At 41.2% G+C, this 19,298-nt stretch overlaps 1 protein-coding gene across 1 annotated transcript in view; it reads right to left on the reverse strand.

Annotated features, from left to right (window-relative positions):
• OSBPL2 (oxysterol binding protein like 2) overlaps positions 1–18,809 on the reverse strand; it is a 30,566-nt gene extending 11,757 nt beyond the window's left edge. The window contains exons 1-4 of the mRNA XM_071759747.1: positions 18,706–18,809; positions 7,114–7,278; positions 1,164–1,311; positions 882–957 (exon numbers count right to left, since the gene is read on the reverse strand). Of these exons, the coding sequence (XP_071615848.1) occupies positions 882–957; positions 1,164–1,311; positions 7,114–7,150 (261 nt within the window). The 5' untranslated portion in view covers positions 7,151–7,278; positions 18,706–18,809. The remainder of the gene's footprint in view (positions 1–881; positions 958–1,163; positions 1,312–7,113; positions 7,279–18,705) is intronic.
• Between the last annotated feature and the right edge of the window lie 489 nt (positions 18,810–19,298).

A 19,298-nucleotide genomic window follows, 5' to 3' on the forward strand; every position in this document is an offset into this window, starting at 1 on the left:
GCTGTTTAATGAAAAAGCTGCACTCATGACTGAACGTTAATGCACCATTTAAGTGCTTAAAACTTAATGAAAACCAGAAAGCCACCAGTTAAGCTAATGCAACATTTTCCTCACATTGTCACAGGCAGTGAGGGGAAACAAGTTACCCCCAACAGATTTAAATTGAGTTGGTGCCAGCAAAGCATTCTAGTAGATAGGTCACTCATCATGTACAAAAGGAGGTCTGACAGGACAGCTGTATCTCTTAGATGACATAAATTAAGCTAGCAGAAGGGCTGACTTGTCTGCTGCTTCTTAACAGACTGTACTGGCAGACTCAGACTAGGCATAAATGTAATGGCTTAAAACTTCTAAAAAGTGGCTATGGCAGCAAGGGCCTCCAGTGTTGAATATCATTTTCATTCCTTGTAAGAATGGAGTAATCAAACATGTAACTGAATTCTTAAAGGATTAAGACAAAACAGCAGTGGAATCATTTACAACACAGGAATGTAAGACCCTGTGCTTTGGGGTCCAAGAGTATATCTTGTGATGCAATTATATCACACCATTAATGCCTTAAAGACACTGGGGTCTCTAAGAAACTCCATCCCAAACTCTTCTATCCTTTCAGCCAGGTGAGATACATTTTTTGGCACAAACTGCTGAAGTTGGGGTAAGAGGAGGTGGTATTCCAACCTGCTTCAACAGCTAGTATAGAAATAGCAGTGTTAGTAAATGGATGTTGAAATTTAGAGAGCTGCAGTTTAAGGTTATATTGCTTACCTAAAAAATTTCAAACTGCACCAGTTTTTATTCTATATTGTAAGTTTTAACCAATGAAATTAGCCAGATGAAGTTGAGAGATATAACATCATCATGTTTCACCCAAGCTAACTTACCAGTCCAATGCATTTTTTTAATATGCTCCACACACTAAAATCACTTCTAGAAAACATTGGGGCAGGTAATGATGTCCTATAATTGGAAAAAAACAAGTGTCATTATCAGCCCCTTAGACAACAAGAGATTTTTCATTTGTAGGTATTGAAGTAATTTATAAAGAAGCAAAACATTAACCTAGAGTTGACATAGGAAGCAGACAAGTGAAATGCCTTTTCAGGTACTGTGAGAATTAACCTCTGCCAGTGAGAACAGCCAGCACATATTCACTTCTCATTTACCTGTGTCTTTTAATTCCATTTTCTTGAATCTCTGTCTCTCCATTACGCTTCCCAGTCCTATTGCTTTGGTGTGGATCTAGATCCAGCATTTCTGCAACTTTATGATTTGCTTCTGAAAAGTCTCCTGAAGAATTGTCAGAATCAAAGCCTGCATAAAAACCACAGGGCAAGTTTTCTTAGGAACCTTATTATGCCACAGAGTGCCATTCACATTTTGTAACTCTCACAGCCTAAGTACACTTATACCAGGTTATTTTATTTGAAAGAATAGCAGAGTGAAAACCCTTTATTAAGCAACCTGATTTCCCAGAGTATTACAGTCAAGCACTGCATTAGAATCAAGCATTCCCAACTAATTTTTCACACTGCTCAATATAAAACCAATTTAGAACCTTAAAAGTTCTTCAGTAGCTCCTAATCAGATTAGTTGTATTGTCTCTTCTTCAAAGCTGCAGTGTGATTACAGTAATTTTCTTCAGTTATGTAGTTTTCCCAGAAGATCTTAAAAAAAAAAAAAAAAAATCAACTTTGCCTACTTAAAGAGAAAGAGAAAATGGTTCTTTCACATCTCAGCAGCCAACTTCCAGACTACCAGAACAACTGAAAAGTAGCATACCAGCTTTTTACCACCCACGTGTGCAAAGCATGACACTTCCCTGATGGTTACAGCAGGGACCTGTGGACATCAGGATGAATCATTCCCTGAGCTCTCCAAGCAACCCAGAGCATGACCTCAGGTAAAGTGGCTCCATTTCCTATGACCAGTTCCAGTTTGGGTGGGTACCAACTGGAAGCACTGTTGTAACCAAGAACAACATGCTCTGGAGAGCTTTAGCCATTAAAAAAGTTCAACCAACAGGACTCTGCATGAACACAGGATTCTGTAATCAAGCAACAAGTTGGACTGAACCAACAACCCAAGAGTTGAGCCCAGTGATTTTATGGTTTCTTTAAGTCACACTATTTTCCACACACACTTAGAACAATGACAATTCCTTTTTTCGTGTGCTTTTAACTAAGAAAATTGCAACAAAATGTTTTATACATAGATATCCACACATGTTGGGCACTCTCAACAGCAAAAGCTCTCTGTTAGAGCTTCAATCCAGAGCACCTTACACCCATGTTTGGATCCAACCCTCCTTCACCACTGCCACGGTACCACCACAGAAAGCACTGCTGGTCATTCAGTGTAATAAAGGAAGATTAAGGAATAATAAAAGGAAGAGCCTTAGGTCCTTTCTGAGAGCCACAAGGGTGATTTCATCATCAAGAAATAGAAGATGACTTTGGTTTCCAGCTTCCAATTTAAGAGTCAGAATCCAAAAGCAACACCAACATGTGTATTTGCTGGCATACAATTCTTGCCACAGTTTTAAGGAATACACTCACATCATTTTTTTTTTTTTCATTTCATTCCAACTATCACAGCCTGGGCCACCACTTGTTTATGTGCTGACAGTTACAAACAGCTACAGCCTATCCCAAAGTCCAGATGTGGTTAGAGAAGATTCAGACCTATCCCAAAGTCCAGATGTGGTTAGAGAAGATTCTGAAATACTACACAGACAGTGTAAAAAGCCACCTAATTTTGACAAAGATTATTTTAATTTTAAATAGAGTATAATGTTGTGATCCTCTGTCATTAGCTTCTTTAAAATGAGAGTATCTACCACAAATAGCACTTCAACTTTTTTTTTTTTTTTAACATCTCCAGTAGGGTGCTCTTACTTATTAATGCAATTCATGCAAGGGGCTCATTCAGAACCAAAAAGTTGCCATTGTACCAAGACCATGATAGTAACATTCAAAACTGCAGAAGGAAGTACCACAGATATGATCTTATTTGATAAACAGCAGCTGTTGGGTGATGTCATGTTTTAAACTGTCTCCTCCATTTTGGTGTCACAAGCATGTAATTATATGCAGCAATAACCACACCTCAGCACTCTTAGTACTTAATTGGAAAGTATCATAGTCACATATATATATATTCAGGTCATTAAAATGAAGACCTGAAACACCTGACTTCAAAATCACATGCCTGTCTTCAATCAACCCACAAGAAAGCATTTCTAATTTAAAAATTAATTTCTAACCACATATTAGCTTTTTTTTTTGGAACCTCTTACAGTACAAGGAGGTAGAAAAGGTAAGTACTGTAGAGCATAATGAAACAACTTATTAGTTTGCCTGATGAAGTTGGAAAAAACAGATGAGCTTCCTGGTACATGTGCCCTCCACCCATAAAGCAGATCAAAACACAAACAGCATAAGGACCAGCACCACATTTAATGGGCACTTCAATGAGAGAAACACCTGAATGCAAAAGTAAAGATTCATAAGTAAAGAAATGCCAACTGAAACAAGTGTTGCATACAAACAACAAAAACTAAATCCCTGGCTCCAGAAAAACAAGATATATCAGAAGTTGTAGAAGTCTCTCTTTCTGGAGTACACTTCCACTTAAGTACTTTAGAAAAACAACCAAAGAAAAACCCAAGTAGCAAACATAGTTAGATAATCACCAGACCTTCAGCTATACCTTCAAGTATCAGCTGGCTTGTCTACTTAAATCCATTTTGAATGTTTTAAAAGCTGCCTCTCAATGAAATTGTAAGCATTATGGCTCTGTGAAGAACTATCCAAAGAATGTTCTTCACAAAGGAAATACTGATCTGAAATATAAGCTGTTTTAAAAAAAATACTTAAGTTGGGTGCCATCATTAATCTATTTTAAGAGCTTAAAGAAAAGTGACTTGCCAGAAAGTCAAGTTTTCTGAGCCTTCTTCTTCACCCTGCAAATGAAACAAGTCAACTCAGACTATGCTATCCATCCACATCCAAGGGAGCAGAGGCCACACTGTGCTGAGTCACATGCAGAGACACAACACTCATCAACTCCCTTAAGTACTAATTAAGCCTTGTCACTCAGGACAGGAAGGGAATCAAGAGTACTGAGAACCTTCAGCCCTAAAAAGCGCATAAAGAAAAGGGATAAATATGCTGGCAATGTAGAGAGCAAGTGATGACACGAGTGACCATTCCCCACTGTTCAGAACAAGTTCATCTTCTCAGCCAAGGAATAGGAAACAGAAGGCAACATCCTCAAAAATACCCTGAGCCAGCTTAATCCTATGGGCACAGAACAGGAGATTGAGGGAACTGCATGTTAATGTTTAAAAAAGAGAAACTAAACTACTTGTGTTTGTCAAAAATAAATTTTCCTGGTAATTCCAACGAGCCTGCAAGGAGATCACTAACCCTGAGACTACCTCCTTTATTTGGGAAAAAGATGCTGAGCTGTTGAGATTTAGCTGAGACCAAAAGTAACATTTCCAAGAGATTCCCAAAAGGAATATTCATTCATTAAGTAAGGATGTCAAGTGTCCAACTAATCAGCAATGCTAATAACCTCTGAATGTAAAGGAGCTTCCTTCCATGGAAACTCTTCAGCAGTCACTAACTTGGATTCATCACCTCTATAACACAGCCCATCCTGCACATTTTCAAGCATAATCATCATCCAGTCAAGGTCAAACCATCTGCCAGGGGGATGATTCCCAGCCATGCAGCATGGAATTCCATCACATGAGCATGGCTTTTGAATGTGATGAGGACAGTGTTGGGAGCAGGAAACTTCTTGGCCAAAGAGGTGAAATCTACCACAAGAAAAAAACAGGGGTCTCTTTAGGACAGATTCACATTCTAGAAAGAGATGTTAGCAATTAATAACTACAAGAAACCTGTGGCTTATTCAAGGAGTGATCTCATAGTATCTTAAAGGAGGCAGCATGCTACTTGGGCTGCTGAGACCAATGCAGAATTCTCAAGTATAAATTCAGACACAAACCACAGCACCCAAGCACTGAACTTGTGAGAACACAGTGCAGCTCCCTCTGGGGAAACCAGGGCCTAGGGCTCTGGGGGAGGAAGAAGAGAAGACTATGGTGTGCACACTGTTTTTATCTCAATGTGGAGCTAAGATACACATGCAGGATGAGCTTTGTCTTGGCAGCCATTTCCCAAACCCAGACTTGGTGCAGAACAAGAACGTGCCTGAAGATGCCTTCTGCCCATCTACTGATCTGACCTGAAGGAAGGAGAGTATCCCTGGGACTGAGGAGTCTGCCAAGGGCATTTGATTTTTTTTTATTGGAATTTGAAACCCCAAATCCTGAAGTTTTCCCTGTGGAGCCTGACAGCTCACCTTGGCTCAGCCAGGATCGATGGGGCACGCTCGAGGACAAAAGGGAAAAGAGTTCAATCTCATTTAATTCCTGGAGCAGCTGCTGCAGGCTGAACACATTCCATCAGAAGAGAGCTGTGCTGAGAGTGTAGAAAGAAACCAGATCTTTTGCTTAGAGATTTCCTTCCTGCCACCACATTGCTCCCTGAGGACAGGGACAAGGTCAGGACAAGGAGTGCTCAGGAACTCCCACTTCTGATCAGATGATCAGAGCCAGCCCAGACTGCGAGGTACAAGAACATCTCATACACAACAGCACAGAAGTCACCACCACCTTGAGCACTTGCAGGGAGAATCAACCTTTTGTGGTTCAGGAAAGGTGAAAAAAGAAGAAAGAGGACAAAAACAGAGTGCTCAAATGCAGATGAGTCAAACACTGAGGGCTGTGTAGCTCTGCAGCAAGATACAAAGGAATGCATCAACATCAAAGCTGTACCACATAGATCTCATACTCAGAGGCACACATTTCTGTTCACCTTTTCCAGTAGAAAACAAAAAAAGAAAACCAAACAAAACCCCCCCCCCAAAACCAAACAAAACCCCAAAAACCTAGCTCATTTATCATTGTGGTCCTGAGTTCTTGCAACTGAAAGATTACTGAAGATATACAGGAAAAATCCATTGTGTTTTTAAGATATTTATGGTAGAACGATTTGATTTTGCAAATGAATTTGGAGTCCTAGCCCCTATCACTCCTAGCTAGCATGAATGAAAACAAGATTTCCTTCTCTTCTCCATTACCTAATTGTGACAAGTCCTGCAGAGTCCACTGTCAGTCACACAGCCTCCTCCAGACCCCTGTTTATTCCCCATAGGAATGTCCAACCCACCCAACCCTTCCCCATCTGTACCTACCATCTACACACCTCCATCCCTTCAGCTCCCATGCTTCTCATGATTCTCTTTCCCCTCCCATCACTCTGCATTAAGCACTCTACACTCCCCTTTGTCAGCATTTCTCATTTCACATCTACTACAGGACTTCTGAGGAGAAACTGAAGTGGAAGACTTTCAAATTGTTTGAGATCTTTGAAAGCTTTTTTTTTTTTTTTTTCAATTAAAACACTTCTAGCATTTTACTTTCACCACTGAAAAACCATGTAAGGCTTTTACAAACAACCATTCACCCTTACTAGTTCAAAGAAAAGCACTATTTCATACACTGCTAAAGTGGGAAGTGATTCATGTTTGCTTTTCTAGAAACAGCACTGGATTGCAAAGACTTTTGGCTCCCTATCTTGAAAGCCTGTTTACATCACCACTTTTACAGTAATCTGTTTCTAACTAGAAAGACATTTTCTACTTCGACCTTTCAGGATATGTTTTCCATTAAAATAAGTAAAATACCAACAAAAGTAATCCATGGAAGATAGTTCACTTTTCAAAGGGTATGAAAAGCATTACTTCTCACATTGCTATTAAATCACCTGCATTTTATAGAAAATGAAAGCAAGACTTACCCACTAAAGTACTGTTATACTTATAAAATTACAGCTTTAATAAAAACCCCCTCATTTCCAAGTCTGAACCTTCAAATTCTTCCTTCCTTCTTTTCAGAAGACAGCACTACAAGTTTAACCAAAAGCATTTTATTTCTTTTAACAGCAATATATTAATAGCCCCTCACAACATACACAATGTAGTTTATAGAAGGCTTTTTTTTATTATTTTGTTTGTTTTGGCAGTGTGGCCATCACTCACCCGTAACGGCATCATAAAACTCTTCTTCACTATTCATCCTTCAGTGTGAGATCTCTGTACAGCCAGTCCAGCTTCCTCTAATGCATTGTTGGACTTGATTTAGAGGGAAAGTATCTGTGTGCTGTCAAAGTCTTCTTGTGCAAACAGGCAGCTCCTTTAGATGATCTATTGAACAAGACAGGGCAACAGAATTAGCAATTTCTACATTTTTTATGTCCACAAACATGAATGCCTGACAAATACTCATTCTTCTATTTCTTCCCATAGCAAAAAGATGGATTTTTGCATTCCTAAGAGCCTTCTCTGATAACAAAGTAATTCTGAAGATGAATACTACCTACCACAAGAACAGAGCCACACTATGCCACATTTCTCTCTGTATAAATACATCATATCCCCTGTTTACAGCAAGTTGAATTTCAAGCAAGTACAGCTACAAAGAGCAGAGAACTGGAGGAAAAAGACAGGAGGCAAAACAAAAATTCTCCTCTTTAGCAAAAGGATAAGCCTTACAGCATCCTTAACCAAGAAAGCTGGGAACAAGAACGAGATTCTTGTATCTCAAAAACTCACTGGTGCATGAAAATGTTGGGCCTTACTGGAGATCATGCAGTCAGCATCTCTGACCATTAGAAAGTTGGGTCAGGCTACTGCTAGGAACACTTGGAGACAAATGGAGATTTTTTTTTGAGGGACAGTACAAAAAAATAAAACCTTTTTCCTCCTAGAGCCAAGCACACTGCAAATAACTTAGAGATTCATGAATCACTCCAGCTCTACTATATGGGTAGACAGAATTTGACTTTTTTTCCCAATGATTGGTAGTGGTGTAAACATTTTTTGCTTCACCCAGATTTAGTCAATGGAAACTAATGAGAAAATTCAGATTTCACTCTTAAAAATGCTCATCAGGTACCAAAAAATAAGACAAGTACACAATGATGAACAGCAGCATGGCAATGCTATCAGTATCTCCTCCAAAACAACCTCAATCTGTCAGTCTCGATTTCTTTATGATCCTTGAAGATCCCATTGCTTTTGTGCCAGGAGTTTTTCCTGAGTAATTGTAACTTGCACAATTCCATTCCAATTAAGAGAAACAAAGCCAGAAGTGCACTCTGCTCCTAGCAGAAGAGCTTGCCATCTTTGAAGCCAATTCCTTCTCTCTTCCTCTCTCCAAGAAATCAAACTGCATCATTATTCCTCTGTATTTTAAAGTCTTTTTATCTCAGTGCCCAGAAAAAGCTATTTGAATGTCTCACACACACACAGTCCTCACAATTCTCCATTCATAAGGAGGAGCTAAAATAGCCTATTCTGGAACTCATCTAAGTTAATGTATGTAGCTTTTGCCTTGAAGTGTTATGTCTGTTGAGGCCAGGTAACTCAGTTTGTCACTTTCCATCAGCATTCCACCAGTCATTCCAAAAGAAAATCCAAAACCAAAAAAAGAAGTCACATTAAAGGTGGTTTTAACCCTCCAAGCTACTGCATCCTTGAAGATGCAAGACATTTATCACTTCAATTGCCCACAAGTATTGCATCCTTCTAGCAAAGCAGCAATATTTCCAGAAGAAAACTTGTATATGTACAAGATAGAGTTTTATTTAAGCTCTGGCAGCAGGACAACCCTATTGTTGCATACAGTGGGGTGGTGGGATGTCCTGGAGCCATCCCTGGTCAGTTTAGATGCTAACAGCAGTCTTCTTGAGGTCCCTCTGCAAACACAGCCTGGTTATGTATTAAACTGCAAGCTCCAGAGATGCTTTGTAACTGGAACTACAGTTTCCTATTACAGAAGATATTAAGAAATGAAGATTGACCTAAAAACCTGTCAGATAACATAAAGAACCTTAGAGTAAACCAAGGCCCACAGATGAATGCCAGTTTCTCCTTTCTCCTCTCCTTCACCATCAGAACTGCATCACAAGAGGACCTGTGAAGTCATCACACAGCAGTCTCTCTACAAAACACAAGGAAGCTTTTTTCTAAAACCACTCACCAAGTACCAATGAAGCAGCTGGAATGAAAACCTGAGTGAAGTGAAAGCAAGAGTTATGCTGCCTTCCCCTGACATGCACCTCACTCACTGCAGTTTGAAAGCAAGAAGTTGAGTTTCCCTGAATGCCATACACAAGCTTTGTAACTCTTACCTGAAGAACAAAATATTCATGGAAGTGACTTTAAATTATAGTTGTAAATTCTCCTAAGGTGCTAGCAATGCTTTTAAAAGGATAAAATAGTATACTCTGCATCAGCTACACCAGGAATAAATTAACACTCATAGCACTTCTTTGACATTCAGTTCTTCTATTCAGCAGAAGTTAATGTGAATTTGCATGTACCTGAACACAGTGATAGCAGCATTTAGCTTTAATGAGCCAAAAAGCTAGGATTAAGTCCTTTTCTCTTACCAAGAGCAACAGCAAAAGGTTACTTTCAACTAGATTGAGATGACAGAAGACAAAACCATTTTGTTAGCTTCATACTCAGCATTTGCACATTTCCTCCTCCCTGTCCATCAGGGACCCAGCAGAATTCACTTACAAACCAGCAGCAGTAGGTAACAGCTTCTATCAAAGCTGCCATTCAAGGCAGGGTGCAAGCTCAGAATCCTGGAAAATCTTTCCCAAAGCATAAACATCATATCAAGTTCACATCTTTTAATCCTAGAGGATGGAATAACCCCAAAGTATATTGAGAGATTTCCTTACACACGTCAGCAGGAATGTTTTCCACACAGGACTTCACTCACAGTTTCAGCAAGCAGGGTTTGCTGCTTCACAGGTTAAAGTTATCTTGGAATTCTCACTTTAACAGCTGGTGCTGATGGGCTGGGGCTGGGTACTCAAGGCAGGGACACCCAGAAAGATGCTTTAGCCCAGGGACTGCAGCCCAGCTGCATTGCCATGTTTCTGGCCAAAGACAGACTGCATAAAAATCAATTTCTAAGTAACAGGAAAAGGCTGCGAGCAGAGGCACCTTAAGAGAACTGAAAATTCATAACTTAATGGTGACAACACACCCCTGACCACAAGCAGCCCAGATTTTGTGGTTTACAGGGTGACAAAGATCATCTATTTCCTCATTATTTTAAAGCTACAGATTTATCTATACTAATTGGATTACTGTGGGATCTGTGTGCATGAAAAAAAAGCCTGCCATATTTTTTATAATAAATACGAGATGCTATTTTTGAAGTATCTGTACATCTGAAAGATTGTCCAGAATATTCACAACACAATCAGTCCCAAGCTTTGCACATTCCCCACCTATTTTAAACCAAAAATTCCTCTCAAGTGAATTTATTTTTAAAACCAGGACAAAGAAAAAAAAAAAAAAAGTGCAAGACTTTGCAATCACTTTATAAAACATGTCATTTGCCCAGTGCAATCTGTGACATACATATGAGTGTCTGCTTGAGGAGAGATGCAGGCACTCCTTGTAAAAAGTGGTTTTACATTCAGAGCTCCTCTCCAAAACCAAGGTGCTCTCTGGCACCTGTACTCCAGACCTCTATAAGAAATGAGGCTTTGGAGTTAATTTTATCTGCTTACAGCTCTACCAAATACTAGAAGTTGCATTTATCAGGATAGCTTAATCATTCCCTCAAATTTGCCACCGAGTATTCTCGCTCCTTAAATTCCATTTCTCAACACAAAAAAAGTGAAAAACCACCTCATGTCTGTGTCACCAAGATCCTCACAACTTGCAAACCTATTCAAAAAAACCCCAAACATTAGTTCAAACCTGTTCAAAAGAGCCTCTAAGAGTTTAAACATACAATTACTATGACTTAGTTTATTCAACATAACTAGCTACACCCTACTAACTTGTTCTCCTATGCTAATCCTCTACAAGGACCCAGCTGGTTAACCAAGTTACTCCTCCTTAAAATAACATTTACATTTCTATGGAAAGGTAAGTATTTACAGCTGGAGAAGCTAATTTGACTGGAATGTGGTCTTGCAAGCTCAGTTTTGAGTCTGGCTGGCTGGCTACACCTCCATGTCCCATTCTTCCAGATTTAAGTTGAAATTTCACCTCATTCTGGAAAGCCTCTGCTTTTTTAACACCATCCCTACAACCTTTTACAAACCCTGCTCTTTGCCCTCTGAAAGCACCTGTTCTGCCTCTCTGAGACACACACAAAACACTTGGTCATGTTCCTTACTTGGGAATTCAAGGAGAATTTAAGTAAAACCAAGTATGGAAAGAGCCAGCAGTCACCAAACCACCCCAGAGCTTCCCCAGCACCAGCAGGTAGGATGTCAGGATACACTGGAATAATTAGAGTGCCATCAAAGAATTAATGAACTAGCACATTCATCAGCTTTTTCACATGCCTAGCAAGGTTTTGCTGGATATGCACTTCCACAGTAAATTTTAAAACAAATTAAGTTTATTAACTTGAAAGCAGAGAACTTGCAAGCAAGGGGAAAAAAAAAAAAAAAAAAAAAAGGTGGGGAATGGATTCTGTCAAATCTCATGTGATAGAAATGCTGCACAAGTATTGCCACAGGGGGAGAAAGAGGCAAATCCCATGAAGTCTGGAAAGACACTGAATTCTCAGATTTTTGCTTTTCTTTAATAGGTCAAAAGGGCACAAGCTCAATTTAACAGAAATAGTACGGAGGGAATTTAAAATGAGTTTAACACAAAGGACAATTCATGACATGGCCCTTTAATCCACCTAACAGCACATGGTAGTGAAGAGCAACATTTCCATTAGTTTGATATGCTGGCTTTGGGATGCACCTTCTGTCCAGAACAGATGATAAAAGCACCAGCCAAGATCAAATGTACACACCCTTCACACTGTTGTTAAAAAATATGAGCAAACAAAAGACCAAAAAAAAAAAAAACCCAGCAGTCCTACAACATGACTGGTGGAGTGAGAGCCCACCACATCTCTTCATTTGCCAGCTGAAATAAACACAGCTGTAGTACTTTAAGGGATGCAAATAAATAGCTTGAACTAGAGATAAATATTAATGTATTTTTGCTTCATACACGTCTTGAAAGCATCCAATTGCAGTGTTTCATCTCTGAATGAAAGCTTCAGCAAGGATGAAGCTTAATTGACTCATGAAATTAGGTTACCAACAACATTGGATTTAAAGCAGCTATAAAAATAAGCCAAGAAGTCAATTTAATTGGCAGTGTAGGTACCTGCTGCAATTATTATGCACTTAAAATCTCTCCAGCCAGAGAGCAGCTGCACAGATGGCAGAATCCAGTAGAGCATTTTATTTACCAAGATAGACTTGGTTCTTACTCCAAAGTCTGAATGCAGTAGCATCTTTCCTCAAGACGTCTTGGCAAGCTGAAACTCACTCTGCATGCACAGTAAGAGAAGGGCAACCTCCTCCTCAAGTCTGTTAAAGAGCAGAGAGGTTGAGCAAAGAGCATCAGCTCAAGAACTGGTTCACTGTCACTTTTCCCTTGCTTTGAAGACTGCAGTTATCCCTGTTGGAGGCCCCAGTGTAGCTGGGATGTGGGTCAGCTGACAATGAGTAATAGTTTTGCATCTCTTTATTTCTATTTAGCTTTTTACCCTACCTTTACTTGTATTTGTCTCTACCCCCAAGTTTTCCCACTTTTCCAGTTCTCTCCCACACTCCAGGGTGGGAGACCCAGGACCAACCCAAAGCTGATAGTTTAGCTGGACTGATTTTTGAAGCATTTGGGACAATGGTGGCAGCAAACTGAACATCTCAAAGTTTAGCTTTGAGCACATGAGCCAAACAGATTTATGGCAGAGAGAATCACATGCTCTTCTCTCAGGAATACAGAGCTTTGGTGATACTTCACCAGAATTAGAGCCAACTGAAACACTAGAAATATTTTTTTTTTTTTTTTTTTTTTTTTTTTGCAGCTGAGTTCAGGCTACAAAAAAAAAATGTTTCTGCACAAAACTACAGCACTGCTATCAGGAGCATTATTTATGGAAAAGAAAAACTGTAAAGGTGACATTGGACAGCAAACAGCCTGGTAACGTAGTGCTCAGTTACCTACAGAGCTATCAGCTCTACCCACTCTCACTTCAGCCAAAAAAATTCTGTTCTATGGCTGATGATACTGGCCCAGAACTTCTACCAAAATTAACAAACAATAAAAAGACCAAGGAAAATTGGTTCCAGCAGATTAATATTTACTGAGGAAAAACACTTCACCAAAATTCCCACAGAACTCTGGAAGGGCTCTTCTTTAACTCTACATCAATATCTGAGGCAACTTTTACACCTGAAAGCATCTGGTGCAGCATTCTTTGGACTCTGTAGCCTCTCCTTGAAAACTGCCATTGTCCCTAAGTAGAAAAGAAGACAAAATTCTGGTTTACAGCCTTCCCTACCCTTCACACATGATACATGTATCATGACTGATACACTGCCTCATTTCTAGCCAGTTAAAAAAAAAAAAATCAGTAATTCAATACCACCTTGTAAAACTAGCTACTTCTTACTGTTTCATGAAGGATTTTTTTCTAATCTTCTCTGTAAGACACACAAGGTAGGAAGTAATCAATAATTTCAAGCACAGTGGCTTTGGACACAGCTGTCCATTGGTATATAATTCATCACTTATAAGCAATTCTCTTTGAACCAAAACTTACTTTGAAGGTAAAATTAAACATGCTGGAATATTTGTCAAACAGAACCATCCCTACAGATTGATCACTGAAGTTTAAGGATGTGAAGACAACTACAGCATACAACATCCCTGGAGAAAATCCCTAGGACAGTAAAAATAATTACAGTTTTAGTTTATAGATCTTCCTAAAAAGCACTTTTTAAGCTTTGTCTCTGTTGACTCATTCTCTCCAGGTAGGTGTAGTTTTACATTTATTCTGTATGAAGTATCTTACAAATCATTTTAATGGAGACTGCTAAACAATTATGATAAAAATAATTTTGCAAATAAAGCTGACTAACCTGATGTAAAGCTCTACAGCATAAGAAGCTGTACTTTTATGCCTCCAACAATTCCTCACACACTGAAATTCTGCAGGATGTGCCTCATGCACAGAACTAGCAGACTTTTTGCTAAAGGGTTTAGAGATGATACCACAAATTTATGAAAGCTTTAGAAAATCAGAGTTTCTGCTGTGGTTATATTTCCTTTACAAGTACATTTATAATAGGTACTTAATAGATTCCAGCACAGTGAATTCCAGTACAAGGACATTACTGTGTTTGCTGTTGACAAGAGATTAAAAAAAAAATAATTAAAAAGTATAAACTTTCTCTATTTAGAGTTCAGCTTAATAAAAAAATCCCCTTAGCTATCTACTTGGTAACATTAACCCACTTGGATACTAAAATGGTTACACAGCACTGCGAACAACATTTAAGGCAAAATAAGGATAGAAAAATAAGGTCATTTGCATCTCTAAATATAGACAGCTTTTTTGTTTCCCTATTAAACAATCATTCAACTGTTTCATTGGCATTGTGCAAAACCTAGAAAGAACACAGCACATGCACAGGGGAGCAGTTCTGCTCTCCCACCCCAGTTCTCATTTCCTCCAGTAAACAAACACAGTGCTAAAGGGACCATTACCATGAGGCTGGCGAGCTAACTTCTCTGTAGCCTTAACACATGCAAGTTTTATAATTGAGAGTGGCAGTATTCTCATTCTCAGTTGACTGCACTGCTATTTTTCAGGGAACAGAGCTGACATCAGCCTCTGCCACCCCAGTGGCCAGAGCTGGTTAGGGCTGCAATGAGTGACATGAACCACAGACACCTCGGAATTCAAGTGCCTCCCATCTTCAAGCTTTCCATATCCTCATTAATTTGGAGCTATCACTAGAACCAAAACTCAGTGAAGTGTATTAACAGCTCCTTTTGGGAGCCCTAGAAAAAAGAGCCAAAAGAGTAAAAATAATGAGAGTAAAAAATAAGTTATCCATTCACTAAACCACAGCTCTTGACAAATCCCTACGCATGCAAACTACACTGAAATGCCCCAAAGATTTGTTCCATCCCAACAGCCACGAGCCTTATCTCATCTAAAACTCTGGCTTTTAGCACAGCAAAGGGACTGAACTCCAAACAGCTCAAGGTTTTCATTCAGCCTGATGCCAAGCACAGACGTGACGTGTCCAACAGCACATTGTACAGTTTAAGTTTTGGGCTGTGAAATCACCAGGATGAAAAGGTCCAGATGTATTTCTGCAGCTGCAGGCACAATTCACCTTTTGTGCACACTCCTGCCACATCTCTAAACAGTCCCAGGAAGCCAGTGCTCTCCAGCCCCCTGCATTTTCTGAATGGAGGGCTGCTGCAATTCACCACAAATCTGTCTCATTAAATTATGTGCATAACAAAATATCCTGAAATCATCTGAAGGATCCGTCTAGACTAGCAAATGAATTTCCAATTGTAACTGTATTTTAAAAAAAAAAAAATCAATTTTAAGTGAGCTTAGTCTATTCTTGTAATTTATTGATCCTGAAAATTAAGACATTATCTTTGTGCATTGAATCAACAATAAATTTTTGAAGAGTATAACTGAAAGCTCTGGTAAGCCACATTTGACACGTTCTAATTGCTCACTGCTCAGCTTGCTATTATGAGCCTTTAAGAACACAAAGTAAATCATTACATCATCATCCATTCTTCTGCATAGTAATTATTAAGATTCAAGGACTGAGATACTGTGGTCTTTGATTCCAAGTTCCAATACAGTGGTCTATTCTGCATAACAATGAAAACTAGAAAACAATCAATATAATGCATAACCTATATTTTTTTTTTGCACCAGGAAACACACCAAAGTGACATCTTCCCAAGTGGCAGACACAGGGTGACCGATTTTTTATTGCTCTCACTTTCAAATTTATTCAGCCAGGTGAATTTGCCCCTGTGATCAGTTACCTATTCAAAAGCATTCAAGATGTTGAGCATTCCATATTTAAGGCATATTCTTTGAATTCCTGAACTTCCTTGGCACTTACAAAAAACATACAAGAACGAAACATTTTAGCTATTTCACAGAGACTAAACACTGAGCATTTTAAAACACTATGAGCACCAAATAGAGACTTTTTTATCAGGTAGCTTCGTGACTCAGATGACAAAACTGATACTGAGAACTAGAAAAAATGCCAAATTATAAGGGGGAGTCCTAATTATCAAGCTGTATGATGTAACATTGCATTGTTCAAGGACAAGTTACTTCAAATACCAGAGCTAAGAATTATCTGCTTAAAAATTCAGTGTACTTACATGTGGATCTTGCTTTCAAACACCACCAACAACAAAATAATCTGACTGGCACTACAAACAGTGATTTAAAAATACAGCCTTATCAAAGTGATGAGCCTGACTGGTACATTTTCTGGCCAAAACTAAAACAACAGAAAGCTAAGCTTTCCACCTTTGTTCTAGGTCAGCATGTGTGAAGTTCACACTGTAGAATTCACAAGATGAAAGGCTGAAAGAAAGACCAGTTTCAACCATAGGACCTGGGAGCTTAAGCTGGAAAGTATCACAGAAAGCAGTAACTATTAGAATTGTTTTAAAGAAACCACCCAGCAGTGCATGATCAGCTCCCAAACCCAGTACACCTGCATGTTAGCAAACAAATAACTACCTCTACCTCACATTTTCAATATTGCATCACCTGACACCTTTAACCTGTCTATTCTCCAACTTCTTTCAGGCATAGAGTTTGTTTCTAATTATAATTTTTTATATTTAACTTTTGTCTTCTGCTTATAATATCCTGGCATGGCTGGAGAGAAAAATGGCTCATGTCTGTGTTTCCTTCTGAGCCCTCAGGAGAGCAGCATTAAAAATCAGTCCTGTTCTCACCCTACACTGCCCTCAACTTTCTGTCACATGGTAGAACATTTGTATGACTTGACAACTATTTTAAGAAAAGCTATGTTTACAGTAACTGAAAACCCAGGGGGGTTTACTCAGGGGAAAAATCACTGCTTGGAATTTCTTGCTTCTGTGCTAGTTTAGCCAGTTCTCCTACTTCCATCCCATGGCACAGTGCTTTACGTTTGGAAGTTACCCAAGTCACTGCTTCCAGAAATTGCCCCGAGGTTTTAGAAGTCCCAGAGCATACTGGTATAAAATCTGTTAAAAAGACAAATACGTGGTTACCCCCAGATGCCAACATGAAAGTGAAGTTACTGAACTTTGGAGGGCTAAGTTAGAACAAAACAAACTTGTTTTTTCTTGCATGCAAAAGCTTAAAAAAGAACCCACGATGAGAAGGGTGGTAGAGCTATTCTACACTGCAGATCTGCATCTTCTTTTTCATGTTCCTTTTTGAAATCTTAAACGAAAGGTAAGGATTTAATTTGAGAAATTTCCCAGTGAAAAAAAGCAGTTTCTGCTTGCAGATACTTTTCTGCTTTGGCAGATACTTTCCAGGGGGAACCCAGGGCTGTTTGAAGACATAAAAAAAACCAGAAGGTGAATTCGAACCCATATCTGAAATTCTGGCCTGCAAGTGCTGCAGAGTTACAAAACACTTCCAAAACGGGTCCTGAATCCAAGCAGGCAAATAGCACAAACATGATTAATATCTAAATTAAATAAATGGCAAGATAATTTACCCCTTTGTTACCACACAGAACTTCTGGTGGCATGTTATTTTTAAAAAAAAACCTTTTTTCCTGCTACTTTTCCCATCTCGCTTGCCTCCCTTGCAGGAGCTCTGTAAGCGAAACACTGAGAAGGTAACCGAAGAACAAAAGAATAAAAACAGAAAATCTCCTCAAGTAAAACCCAACTGCTCACTGTGCTTCAGCTAAAAACCCCCCTGAGGCTCCTGTGCTGAGCTCCACAGAGTCACCCAGGGAACCGGGCCCCGCAGACTCAACCGAGACTCGGAAAGCAACCAGGGGAGAGCAAAGAAAACGAGAAAAATTCCCTGCCCTGGGACTGGCAGAGCTCACCCCGCTCCGCAGCCCCATCACCCGGGGACCGACCCAGCCCCGGCCACCGAAACGCGGCAGGGAACGAGGTTTCGGTCCGGGACGACACCGACTCAGCCTCACAGGCCCAGGGCTCGAACCCCCCTGAGAAAACACACGAGGGGTCCCGGATCCCGCAACCACCGGGCAGAGAGCGAGGGCAGCGCTGGGGTGGCCGCAATCCCTCAGCCCCCTGCCCGGCAGAGCCGCCTCCCGCCCTCGGAATGACTGAGGAGACCCCCGCGCCGGGGAGGAGACCCCCGCACTGGGCGAGAGACCCCCGCACCGGGGAGGAGACCCCCGCACCGGGGAGGAGACCCCCGCAACCCTGAGGAGACCCCCGCAGCGCTGAGGAGACCCCCCCCACGGGGGAGGAGACCCCCGCACTGGGCAAGAGACCCCCGCAACCCTGAGGAGACCCCCACACTGGGCAAGAGACCCCCGCAGCGCTGAGGAGACCCCCGCGGCGGGCAGGGCCGCGCCAGGCCCGGGCGGGGCTGGGGGAGGCGCTCCCGTCCTTCCCTCATCGGGGGCGCCGCTACGGCAGGTGGGGGGGAGCTGAGCCCCCTGAGGGGAGCGGCGGGGCAGGGGAGAGCGGGGCGACCCGGTCCCGGTGCCGGTACCAGAGCCGGGTCAGGCGGGGCGGCATTACCTGACACCGCGCTCCCGCGACGGCCCCACCGCAACACCCCCCCGGCCCGGCAACCGCTGACACCGAGGCGGAAGTGCGGCCCTAGCAGCGGCGGAGTGACGGGCCGGGCGACCAATCGCAGAGCGAGGCCTCGCCCCTCTGTGGCCCCAGTAACGAATCAGCTTCGCCGTTCCCTTCCCCGTCCCCGTTGGGAGGCGGGGCGAATGCTAATGAGGAGCCCAACCTCACAGTGCCGGCCCGCACCGCCGCCAATGGCGCTTAGGGGGCGGGGATATGCAAATAAGGAGGGCCCGGCAGCCCCCGCGGCGCTGAGAGGCCTCACCGGGAGCGCTCCGAAGGGAACGGTGCCGCCTCTGCTGCACGAACGGACACGGTTGTGGTGTGGAGACATCGTGAAAATGAGCTTTGTGCAACGGCTTTATTGTTAGATAGGTGCGGAGAGAGAGCCCAGATCACTGTAAGCCAGCCACAAAATATCCTTGATAAGAGTGAGGGGAGAAAGAGAAATGCCTTTCGCGTGTTCATTATCTGCTTGTGGAGAAGGTTGAGGCGGATGGGGCCAGACAGGAATTTTACAGTTTAAATACACGTTT

The sequence above is a fragment of the Heliangelus exortis genome, chromosome 16 (genome assembly GCF_036169615.1).
Source record: "Heliangelus exortis chromosome 16, bHelExo1.hap1, whole genome shotgun sequence".
NCBI lineage: Eukaryota > Metazoa > Chordata > Aves > Apodiformes > Trochilidae > Heliangelus > Heliangelus exortis.